This window comes from Aptenodytes forsteri, unplaced genomic scaffold, assembly GCF_000699145.1.
Source record: "Aptenodytes forsteri isolate BGI_AS27 unplaced genomic scaffold, ASM69914v1 Scaffold49, whole genome shotgun sequence".
NCBI lineage: Eukaryota > Metazoa > Chordata > Aves > Sphenisciformes > Spheniscidae > Aptenodytes > Aptenodytes forsteri.
In genome coordinates this window covers 402,131-415,598 of record NW_008795125.1, presented here as the reverse complement: position 1 = coordinate 415,598, position 13,468 = coordinate 402,131, and the positions used below count along the sequence as shown (strand labels likewise).

At 32.9% G+C, this 13,468-nt stretch overlaps 1 protein-coding gene across 1 annotated transcript in view; it reads left to right on the top strand.

Annotated features, from left to right (window-relative positions):
* The window catches only part of CSMD3 (CUB and Sushi multiple domains 3), an 838,052-nt gene that overhangs the window by 722,664 nt on the left and 101,920 nt on the right, over window positions 1-13,468 (top strand). The window contains exons 46-49 of the mRNA XM_009277245.2: window positions 2,918-2,998; window positions 4,149-4,262; window positions 10,264-10,452; window positions 10,820-10,966. Coding sequence (XP_009275520.1) covers window positions 2,918-2,998; window positions 4,149-4,262; window positions 10,264-10,452; window positions 10,820-10,966 — 531 coding nt within the window. The remainder of the gene's footprint in view (window positions 1-2,917; window positions 2,999-4,148; window positions 4,263-10,263; window positions 10,453-10,819; window positions 10,967-13,468) is intronic.

The window sequence follows — 13,468 nt, the reverse complement described above, 5'->3', positions numbered from 1 at the left end:
AGAAATTTTACTACATTATATTAAAATTTGGAGACATTAAATTATTTGTTTGGGAAAAAAAGTCTTTTGGTATCTGTTTTTCTTAGGGATGGACCAGACCAAACTTCTCCTCAAATTGGACAATTTAGTGGCAATACTGCATTAGAATCAGTCTATAGCACTTCCAATCAGATTCTGATCAAGTTCCACAGTGACTTTACTACCAGTGGCTTCTTTGTACTTAGTTACCACGGTAAGTGTGACAACGTGCACTTTTTCACTGTCTGTACTGATTACTGCAGGAAGAAAATTAATGAAAAAATTAATTTAAATTACTTTTTCTAAGAAGTTTATTATTATTAATATAATGCTATTATTAATATAACTGACCACCACTAGGTAATGAAAACATATGAAAGACTAATATGAATAATGAAAACAAGCTATTTTTTTGACCAGATATTAAATTTACTAGTAGTCAAGCAAAAAAAGAATGCACTGTGAAGAGACATCAGCAAAGAAGGTAGCATCAAGACCCTGCAGTTCAAGGTGCTCATCTTCTCACTGCTTACAATGCTTGTAAAATTCCTTTGTAATCTAAATGTTTGTGGGGGTCATTAAATGTCTTGTAGATATCTGAATATTGTGAAGAAAGTACTCTTGTTCTAGAGAGTTCAATGATAGTGAACTATAGTGTGTAGTTATCGTTAAACTACCTTTGAATTAAATACTGACTGAATGAAAATGCATAAGTATTAATGCACCAAGTTCGCCATCTTTTTGTGGTTATTCAAACCTTCTGTGGCCAAGTGTTCTCTTGCATTCCTATCATTCAGATAGAAACAGATTCAGAAGCAAGGGTATTTTTAGGTGCCCTGTGAATGCCTGTTGGATTGACTATTCAAGGAAACATGTACAGACTACAATCTGTTTTCTGGATCCTGATCAGATTTTAGGACTAGAAAGCTTTCTTTTTGACTTAGTAAAGACCAAGGTGACTACAGATAGACAGAACTGGGGGGATTAAAGGAACTTTAATCTAAACAAAACAAAGCAAAAGAAAAAAGACCTAAATCCCACAATTTAAAAAACAGCAGCAACAGCACTTGAATTGATTATGGAGTATAGACTCCAGTAGGATTGGGCAGAGGGGGGTCAGAATTTTCATTCCAAATCTGGGCATCTATATTGCATGTAGCAGTTTGTGAAGGACAAACTGACCCTTTGTGTTCATCAATATATGAATTGATATGTATGGATATATATGAATATACCAGTATATGACCAAACACATTTAAAAATGGTGATACCTAGTAATAAATTGTCTCTAAAGAACTTGATCTCCTTGTACTTGTTTCTTTTGTTATTGTGGAAATTGTCATTCCACAAGTGTGGGCTCTAATGTGTAATAAAGATGCAAACTGAGCAGCACAAAGGATTATTAATGAAGAAACTTTGGATTGATGTTGTCAAGATAAATAAATCTCTGTGTCCTTGAGTGTGTGATCATTCATGTCAGCTACATACAATTTATAGCAATAAAGGCAAGGCTGTGAGAGGAGTCAAATTTATTTAAAATAGATAATTTGGGGATTAAAATGAATGACACCCCTAAATGAGAGACATTTGAGATAAATTATATGAATTGTTTATTCAATCCATTTTTTATGTTGGTGATTTTTTAATATTATTTAAAAAAATGCAAGTAACACAGGTGTTCCATGTTTGCTTGATGTGTTTTATTTTAAATTACTTTATCCTAAGGCAGGTTGTTAGCTTTCTGACTCACTGATTTAGTTGGCTCTTCATTATATGATCCACAAAAAGGAACGGAATAGGAAGATGTCAAATATGTGTGACTTAGTAGCAACAAAGGTCTTACCTGGATAAAATACAAATTTTGTGATTGGCAAAAGTTTGACCAATTTGATTACTAAAGGATCCAAGCACAGGAAGTAAAAAAGATGTGTATAACTGAAGCTGAATCATCATCTGACATAAGTAGATGATGTTTCCTTGCTAATGAGAGATGCTATAAAACAATGCTATATGAAAATGTAATATCAGTGAAAACCAGGCATACTTGATTCATTATCAACCTGAGCGTACACCTTAAAACTTGGAAAACTACACTGTCAGTATAAATACTTCAGTGTGATTTCTTTGGCCAAATTTCTGTCCGAATTGCATTCAGATTGAAGGGAATTTTGTCTGTGTCCAAACAGGCCCATCCTCACAGGTTGTCTGTAAAAAAAAAAAAGCTATACAGCTTCTGCATACTCTTCCTACTTGTCTTTTTTATCATTTGTTTCACCTAATTATTTTGCCTGGCTGTTGCATACATGTGTTAAAACTGAAAAAAATATTTCATGTGAGACTTCAAATGAGAAGTTTGAAAGAAGAATTATTCTCTGCAGGTGAGATGTGCTCCACAACTATTCATTTACTGGGAGATTTCACATTCATAATGCTTATGTCCATCAGTTATGCTGCCTCTGGGTAGAATCTTTTGGATTCTAAAATTTGTATTTATTAGAAAGTTTCAAAAGTGGAAGAATTCAGCAGTAAAAATGTATTGTAAAAAAACCCAAAAGAAACAAAACAACGGTTGTACAATACAAGAAAATATTTGCTAGTCAGACGAAATCACTTAAGTGAGAAAATTGGCAACCACTTCTAAGCTTCTTAGGTTATCTATGAAGAGGGTTTTGCCACTGAAATTAAATAACTAATTAAGAACACAGATGCAACTTCCAATTTTTCATTAATTCTGAAATTCATATGTTTCCTTTCTTTTGATTCTCTTGAAAGTTTCAAAGTAAATGAATAGATGTTTCTTTTTATCCTGTTAATGTGGGAATTAACTCAGCTATGTTTGCATAGCTATGTTAACTGTCTAAGTATGGGAATGTCAACTGTGCTTTTTTCCTGTTTATAGCCTATCAGCTCCGGGTCTGCCAGCCTCCAGCAAATATACCAAATGCTGAAATTCTAACTGAGGACGATGAATTCGAAATAGGTAATATAAGAGAAAATAAAAGCAACATTTGTTTCAAAAAAAAGGAGTGCTATGCACAGAAAATTCTTGCTTTTCAGGATGCAAATCATGCCTGTAATATGTTAGATTTGAAAATGAAATTTTTAAGTCATTCCTCTTCCCTTTACTTCATGAATTCCATCTATGTTTCAGACATCACATATAAGTAACACAGTAACTCCTTTCTAATAGCTCAATTTTAAAAAACATTTTTCATAATTTTTAATATAAAACATTGTTTTATACTGAAACAAACAAACAAAACCCACAAAAAAACTTGTGGACAATGGTATATTCTGTACCAGAATTAAGGTTCTGTGAACTGAAGGGTAAAATCATCTTTGTAAAAATTAGGAGGATCTGAGAAGAGGATGATATTCTGACCTTCTAAGACATGTTAATAATATTACTTAACCACCTGTCATTCAAAGAAATATGACTTACATGATCTGACATCACATGTCTAAACCAGCTAGTTTTGCTCACATTATGGAAAAGAAAAATAAATTTATTTTTAATATATACCAATATTTGATTAGTTATATTGGTAACAAAGAGAAAAGACTTCCCCCCCCGCTCTGTAATCTGGACCGAAGAGAACTTCTGGGATGTACAAATTTTTACTTTTATTGGTACATAAAACTACATGAAATTATAATTTCTTAATTAAAAAATGACAGTTTCTTATTCTTACCATGACAAATTTAGATATCATCAATTAAATGCAATTCCTGTTTATTTTTTTTTCCCCTCAGGATTGTATGGTTTACTGACTTGATCTTATCTCTTTATTTAGTTCCTTAATGGTTATCCAATAAATTATATTGCTTAAAGCTTTGTGACACATGGTTCACACAACATCAGTTAAACCCAGACAAATTTGCAAACTATCCAGCTAATAATGTGGTGGAAAACAGTGATAGATGCAGCATAGTGTGCAACACAATGCTCATTTACCACATTTCTTAGACTAATCAAAGTTGTTTATGCCAGAGGTCATTTAGCCCATTATATCTGGTGGCAAGAAACTTCATTAATCAATAATATTTTCAAAGCTAAAAGTCCCAGTTAATTGCTGTTTAATGTTTCTTTTGTTTGTTTCTGGTTTGTCTTGTTTTGTTTTTCCAAACAGGAGACATAATAAGATACCAGTGTCAACCAGGCTTTACATTGGTTGGTAATGAGATTTTGACATGCCGACTAGGTGAAAGGCTTCAGATGGATGGAGCACCACCTACTTGTCAAGGTTTTTTCTCCTTTTTCTTTTCCTCCTGCCAGACCAGCTGAATGGTGATTCCTTAAATACCCTCCACTATCTCTTTACATAGGATGGCACATTGAAAATATTTCAGACTTTTGATGCTATTCCCAGTATTATCACTGTTTGTTATGGTGAATATGTGTCAAATATTAATGCAAAATAATTAGTAATGTTTTAATGAATTTGATGAGTTTAAAGGACTGCTGCTCTACTTTGTTAAAAGAATTTCACAGTTCTTTTTTTGGAGGTAGTCTAAATTTAATAAATAATGAGATTATTTCATTTTATCTAGAACATAATAGTATGAAAATTTATATGGAAACTTAAAAAAATGCTAAATTAACATAGTATGGATTTGGGTGAACAAGATGATGACATCATTTTTCAGTGCAACTTTAAGTGCTTCCATTTTTATTCAGTGTATTCTAAAGAATAGGTTTTCTGTATGTGTGTGTTCATGTTTTCCTCCTTTTATTGAAAACTCTGAATAGAGAAATATAACACTACTCATTGTTAAGGTCGAAACAAGATTACAATCCTGCCAACCACTAACATCACAGTTTAAACCAGTCTATATTAAGCTGACATTTGATGTGTTATACTAGAACAGAATTTTTCCACCATTTTTTTAAGAAAATGCGAGAGTTTTCTTTCATACCGAACCAATTAGGGAGCTAATGGAGATAAACCTTGCACATGATTTATTTAAAAAAAAAAGTAACCTCTTTAAAGTTTCAGTGTTTATGTTTTCTTACTAATTCTTCCATTTATTTCCAGAAAGATAAATAAGGACATACAGTTATAAATATGTATTATAAGACATTTTGAGGGGAAAAAAACCAAAACCAAAACCCCACAGCCTCATAAAAGTATAATTTAGGTAAACAAAAGCCATTTTGAATGCTGCTAGTTGTTATGATATTCCTTCATGATCCATCTACTCCTGAGCTTAATATTCTAACATCTACTGCAAGATTAAAATACTTGCCCAAATCAGTCATAATAAATGCAGGTGATTTACATTTGTATTAAATGAAAAATACTGCTGTCTGGGTTTTCTACCAATCAGATGTTGTGTGTCCCCCCTGCAATTTTAATTAATTAGCATATCTATAAAACACTCATGATGAAAGATTTATTTGGAAATAGTAAATTAATTGTGAATAAATCTACTACTTTTACAAGCAAAGCTTTAATATTTGACTTTCTTAGTAATTTGTCAAGTTTCAAACTGATGCACAATTTAGCTGTTACAAATTTAAACTTCAGTATACTAATTTTTAGAACTTAATTATGACTACAATGTTCAACTCAGTTTTCAGCTGACAGTTGAAAAATTACTGTCTTATAAATATACCCTTTTCCTGCATTCCTGAAAAACTGGAAAGGTCAACTACTACTGCTGAATAAACTATTTTCCCCTGGTTTTATTCACAAAACTATGCAAATGTCAAAATCATTTGTAGCAGTAAGTCTAGTTCTTAAAAATGCAAAGTGATCATGAACTGTGAGTTTTATAAGAACTCTAACACTGGTAATTTCTGAAAATCCATGCATTTATTTAGGTACAATTGTGTCTAGGAATAGCTTCCAACACCCCAGTTTACATTAAAATCCTAACTCAGCAGTCTCATAGCATTTAATGGGTGGAAAACCATAATAACCTCCAGGCACTGCTTTAGATGTTATAATGATGTAATAATAAATAGGACAAACAGACATATGTGCTGATCCTGAGGCATTCTCTCAGCATGTGTTGCTGAAGGCATATTTATATTCATTGCAAAACCCAAGACAAAAACTCAGGAATGATGACTTCAGTTACCATAGGTAATCTTTTCTCTGTCACATATAAATGCTAAAAATTGGATCAAATGCTAAATATTAAATCAGTGCTTTTATAATTTCAGTCTAAAGCTGAATTAAATTAACATAATCTTCAGAGTTAGTAGACTCAGAAAATAAAAAAAAAAAAGAAAGAATCAAAGGAATTAGTTAAAACATGTTTAAAATGACCATTCAAACTGACCACCTAGAATAATCAGCAACATAATTTTCTCTTGTATTAATTTATATAATGTGTAAGTTTGAAGATAGCAATATGTAAGCTAAATTTCAATATTGAAACTGAGATCAATAGAGAGCTTTGTGGAATCTAGAGGCAGCAAAATTATATGCCTAAAATTTATGTCTTTTGTGATTTTATTATACTACACTGGTTTATGTATAGGCTAACATACTTTAATTGTGCAGGCTATAATATATTTAAAAGTCACCACTCTCAAGGAATAAACTCAGATCTTCCATTAGTTCATATTTGTATTAGTTTACTAATACTTTTCACCAGGCAGAGCATATGTTTATTGTTAGACTTCATAGTGTTAACTTCTGTTGCCTTAACCTTGTGCATACGTTAGACACTTTAGCCACTGTTAAATGTGTTTTCATTAAATTTTGTTTCAATTTTTAACTTGAAATAAATTAATACCCAAATTCAACATTCATTTATTTATTGAATCTGAAGAGTGCTGCTGAACAGAAGTTAAATAGCAATATTTTAGTTTTGAATCTAATGTATTGCAGTAAAGATATGGTAGTCAATAACGAGGTATCCCTAGGAGAAAATATTGAAGCAAAATCTATTTAAGATTTTATTTGGTGATTTTAATTGTTACAGGTTAGTATACACCAGATTTAGTACTATTTAAAACTATGTTGCTTTTTTTTCTATTTTTCTCTGATGTGTATCAGTTGGATGACCATTTCTTAAAACTCTTGAAGATTTTCTTCTTTAGATTAGAAAATAATCACTAACATCCCCAAGCTTATGCCAATGCTTATCATCTTCTTTTGTTAAAATAGAGTATTCCCCATACGCCGCATGTAACTTTGCCCTTAATTTTCCTTGAAATTAGCTTCTACTTTCAGGATAAAATGAAAGCTTCAGAGTAAGAAGATTCAAACTGTATTTTGCATGATAATTAGAGGACCTTGAGAAAATTCTTGAATGATGACTCTCAGCTATATCTCAGCTACATTAGCTCAGATTCATAAAAAAATTAGCTACCCGATTCCCAAGGGAATACATTGTACAGAAATAAGTCTTTAAGCTCTCTATAAAATTCCTGAAGGATGTTTACCTGGAGATCCTGAAATTGAGGAAAGTTTGCAAAGCAGAACCACATGGAGATAGCAAAACTAGCTGTAAATAACCTAGTGCAGCCAGATGACTGCGATGCTCTTCCTGCCTTCCTGCCACACCTCTCTCTGTGTGTTTATATATATATGTATGTACATATAAAGCTTGAGAAGATCAGTTCTTTCATTTGCTTGAGATAAAGTCTGTATCACAACTGGTCCAGCACTGTAGTTTGACAGTCAGATTCTAGCCCTATAAGTTTTCTCATGTGGAGTGGAGGTGTTATATTCAATCTCTTCTTGATTAATTGAGACAAATACAGGGCATGAGAAACAACTATTTAAATTTAGCAATTAGATGTTAATTTTGAAAGTGAGAGATGACTATTTAAAAATATATGGACAGATTCCTTTCTCGTTTTCAAGGTCTAGTTGGATGTGACTTCGAGCAACCTAATCTAGTGAAAGATGTCCCTGCCCATGGCAGGGGGTTGGACTAGATGACCTTCAAAGGTCCCTTCCAACCCAAACCATTCTATGATTTATGATTCTTATGAGTTTTGTTTATGAAGATGATCGTTCTTTTTCTCTCTCTTCCTCTGCTTTTCTGTGTTCTCTGTCTCTCTTCATAGTCCAATGACTTTTTCCCCATAAAAATCTGATCTTTGTATTTAATAAGCCAATATTATTTTCAATGTTCTTGAGAAATCTAAGATCCTATTATTTTTTTGTGTAACTTGTAATGGCTCAGTACTAACTCACTTTCATGTAAGTGTTAGTTTTGAATATAAACCCCAGATTTTTAAGGCTCCTGTTTAGCAGTGCTCTGTTCTGAATAAACTGTAGGCACTAGTTCATATATCATGAAGCAAAACCAGTTCTTGAAAAAAGTTCCAGTAACATGGTAATATCAAATATTTTTATTTAATGAGATTGTTATTCTGTGTAGATCTAGTGAATCCAGATAAATTAAAAATCAAGCCTCTTCATCATACTTTTAAACACCATTTTGCCCAATTTCAGCAGCTACTTTAAATAGTGGTGATAACTTACAAAGTAGCATTTATCCTGCTAGCATCCTCTATCCCTCCTGAAACTATGACAATTAAGAATAGCCAGAGCTACTATGTATTTTCATAGAATCATAGAATCATAGAATAGTTTGGGTTGGAAGGGACCTTTAAATGTCATCTAGTCCAACCCCCCTGCCATGGGCAGGGACATCTTCAACTAAATCAGGTTTTCCAGCACAGCTGTAAGTGGAAGATTAATAACTTCAGAATATGATGTGGAATATAAGAAAAAATAATTATTTAGATTAAGGTGAAGGTATGATAGGCAATACCTGCTGAAGAAGTCAGCAGGGATGGAGCAGGTGTCGTCTTTTATCCCTGCAGGAAATATCCCTCTTATGTTGTGGGGTCTAGCCTCTCCCAGCAATATTTTAGAGAAAAGGGTAAAGTATGTTTCTTTTCTTACTTCCTAGAGTTAAATTTGGGAAAAAGGCTGTCAGCAATTAAGAACTTCAGATTTTTATAATTTCTTCTTCAGCTGACTTACATCTACTCATCAGGGAAATAGTCTGTCTCTGTGTTAGAAGGAGGAAAGTATCCGGTTGTCTGAACTTGAGAGTTCAATAGAAATGTGAATGTATAACCAAAAATATCTCATACAAAGATTTAATAAAAAGGAAGTGGTTTGTAGATATAGATTCAATATGCACATAACATATATGACACAGTTACACATCTGTTATGCTTACCAAAGAACTGAAGGATGATGAGAAATATGGAGTTTAAATAAATAAATAAATATCAGGGTGATATTTGGATTTTTACTTTTAAGTGGGGCAGAAATCGCCTTTTTTTTTCCCTCCTAATCTGATTTTTATTTCCTCCGAAAATATTTGTTATATGGTGAACTGTTGTACCTGTTTTTAAAAGGAGGAGCAATTAGATGAATTGCCCAAAGTCAGCCTGAGATTCTCTAGCTCATTCAGGATTATAACACCAATGTCTTGACTGCTAGTCATAGGCTTTGATTTTAAGAACTCTGCTGCATCTTTTAGTAAGAGATAGGAAAGAAATGGGATTGTATTAGGTGTGGTGAAGGAAAAATAGTATTTCAAGTGTTTTTTATTGCATATAAAGGCAATAACCTAGCATTTTCTGAGGTTTCTGTGGATCTAAAAACTAGGTAACTGGATTAGCACAAGTCATGTTCTTGTTTAATTAGTACTTGTTTAATTAGCAACAAAATGTCAGCCTGAAGTGTGTCTTTTATTTTCTAGACCAAAGGCACCATGTCTGAATAGTGCTTACATTGTGTGTAGGTACATCAACGTTCTTGGAGCTTGATTGAGGACCTCAAAATTTAGGTGCTCTTTATACAGATTGTGGGAGGGATTGATTATTCTTTATTTAGAAACTGACAACCAAAAATCACAGTGTCTTCAAGTTTTGCTTTCAGTGCAAGACTTTACCTGGCATTATTGCTGACGGTAATAGTAATCTGAGGGGAAAAAAAAAGTCTATGGTTCACTGTTTGAACAATGCAACAATTTAGTACTTAAGCACAGCCTACAAGAATGTCTTATCTTCTAGAGAATGAAAGAAGAATAATGTCATGAATTGATAACTTCTGAGGGTTGCAGGGCTTATTTTCAAGAGAAACATTACTTTAGATTTTTTTTCTACTAACTGACTTTGTTTCTAATATGTGGTCAGTCTTTCTGTATTTATGGAAATAAAATGAGTTATGCAGATCTTTTAAACTCAGGAAAATCTTGCCAATCACGTGAAACAAATAGTGGGCTTTAGATTTTTTTACCAATCTTTCTGTTTCACAGTGCTCTGTCCAGCCAATGAAATGCGTCTGGATTCAACAGGAGTAATACTGAGCCCTGGATATCCTGACAGCTACCCAAATCTCCAGATGTGTGCGTGGACCATTACTGTGGAAAAGGGTTATAATATCAGCATGTTCTTCGAATTCTTCCAGACAGAAAAGGAATTTGATATACTTGAGGTGTTTGATGGTAACTATAGGATGCACAACTTTGGATGATACTTTTTCTCTATATGTGTATTTTTACATTGCATCTGTGTAATCGTTATTGTTTATGCATACCATCATTTGTCAGTTGTCGTGGTTTAACCTCAGTCGGCAACTGAACACTAAAAAATCTTAAATAAGCAATTATTTGGATTTGTTGTGCTAAAAAGAACTGTTGGATTACTGTGTTTCAAAATTGTACTGTATTAACTATGTTTAGAAATAATTTAATTTACCATTTGCTTGGAGGATGTTTTCTACGTATATTAATTGTATGCATATAGTTTATTGTGTGTTATTTTAAACTTTGTAACTCTTTTTTTTTTTTTTTGTCTCTTCCTTGTATCAAGGACCAAATAGTCATAGCCCATTGCTCATTTCTCTCAGTGGGGACTATTCGTCTTCTCTAAATATAACCAGCAATGGCCATGAAGTATTTCTCCGGTGGTCGGCAGATCATGGCACCAATAAAAAAGGTTTCAGGATAAGATATATAGGTATGTAAATCAAATGTTCTTTAATGTGTATAAAATTTCAATATGGAACATATTTATTTATGTGAAAAGGGTAATGTAAGCTATATTTTGTAACATTAATTGTCCAGACTGAAAGGAAATCCAATCTGTTTTATATACGAACGTGATGATACTGATCTTGTGAGGAAAAAAACGCCACACACCTTAAGTAGGATATATGAAACACATGTGCTCTATAGAGATTTAAGCAAATGTTTCACAGGACTTTAAAATGGCATAAACCAGTACTAAAGATAAAAAAGCAGCTTCCCTCTTCTCCCTCCCAACGTTTATTTGCACTCATGTGCCTCTGTTCTTTATACTGGATCTTTATGCAATTCATCATTAACAGTTTTAGTGGGACAGAGGAAGAGGTGGCAACAAGGCAGGAGTGAGCAGCTATAAGGTGGAAAAATGTGAGACCCTGAAGGATTGAACTCTTTAATTTAAGGTTCAACAGAAGCAGCAAACCATATTAGAAGAGATCAATTAGTATGTCAAAAAAGCCAACATTGTGTGTGATATTAATTCAAATGAACATATTTATGAATAGTGCGTGAAGATGATACTTAACAAAGCTTGATTTTTGTATAATTGCTTTTATAGAATTATTATATAATACCCATTTTTACAGGATAATAATATTCATTAATCAAGCTAAAGTAGATCTGTTGCAATTTACAGCAATTACACAAAATCTATATTTGGGTTTTTTATCATGACCAAAGACATGAAATACCAGGGACAGCATGAATACACAGACAGAATGAAAAGTATTTGGGATAGCATCTGTAGATACTAGAGAAGTTATTGGCATAAAAGAATTTCACTTTATGAAGTGGAGAAAAGTGTAGAAAGCAATAGAGAATAAATATAAAATTCTTCTTTCTGCTGTGTTTTTTTGTTTTTCCTCACTCAATTTTTGGCTACTTCACTGTTGCAGAAAAATAATTAGGCTCACAACAGTCTGTAAAATGGTATCAGTGTCATCTTTCCCTTTAGGAGAGGACAGTTTTCTCAGAGGTAAAATGTTTGTTGTATAGCTAGACAAAATTCACTGTTGGCTAGACACAAAATATTGTATGGTACCTATTCTCATTGCCTGTAGTACCTGTTGAATCTGTTAAAAAAGAAAGAAAAGTTCTTAAAACTCTTTCCCTACTGGCAGTGAGAGAACTATTGAGAGATAGACAAGAAATATTTACTAGTGATCTGTATCTCTCAGAAAATACCGGTATATTTTCTTATACACTAAAGAAGTAGAGGTGTCTGTATGTCTGGTTCTTCAAAGAGTATAAGGCAGGAGCAATTTAGTGTAAGGAAGAAAATATTTTCATAGTATGTGCTCTGAAAGATATGGCGGTGCTTCTCATTCTGCTGCTTGCTTTAATAAAGAGTATACAAACAGCCACATGACTCCATCCTGATCAGAGTAAGCCTTTGCCTGGGAAAACTATTGACATGAAGTAAATCATGGGACATGGAAAGGCTTAGAAAAGTGCTGCTTCACTTGTTCTTTATTTGCCTGAGAAAATACATACCAATAGTTACCAACATTTCTTCAAAGCATGAAGGAAGCACTTGGAAACAAACTTCCAACTTAATTTTCTTTCCTACAAAATGGGAAAATGGCCATCTTGGCTAACCAGTCTTGGCTCATCCTTGAACCAAAACGATCAGCGACAAAGTTAAATTCTTAAAAAAAAAAAAATTATCTGAAACTGGCTACCAGGTTGTAAGTCCCTTCTGGTCCACTCCTTTGGCAAGGTAGCCAAAACCAAGTGACTTTGTACTCATGAACTTAATGAACAAGGGAGTTAAAAGAAATATAAGCATAATGACAGCATAATAAATAAGAAATCTTTAATGTCTCTTAAAGACCTTCTGGCTTTCATAAAAATTTCTGAATTTTTTTTTCATAGTATCTAAATAAGACTTCTGTAGGACTTTTTGTGTTCTAAATAAATCACACACACACAAAAAAAGCAGATTCAGTGTTTTTGCCATGGATTTATGGTGACACTTATAAATATGATTAAAATCTATTTTAGATTTGCTAGTTCACTTCAGTTCATTGTATCACAGAACTTGAAAGAAATAACTTAGTTAGGACCAGAAGGAAAAGATTATTTGAAAAGAATTATGTGCAGTGTGCCCTTGATGTTTCCTTCTCAAAAAAAAATACTGTATACTATTGAAATTTATACAATTGCAATAAATTTCATCATGAACTAAAATTCTGTAGCTTGCTTGGTTTAAAAAAGAAGATGGTGAAAAAAAAGTTACAGAAGTGAGCTATCACTATATTTCCTTTGAGGCTGTCTGGGTTTAATCTCAGTTGGCAACTAAGCACCATGCAGCCGCTCGCTCACTCCCCCCCACCCGGTGGGATGGGGGAGAGAATTGGAAGAGCACAAGTTAGAAAAACTCATGGGTTGAGATAAAAACAGTTTAATAATTGAAATAAAATAATAATAATAATAA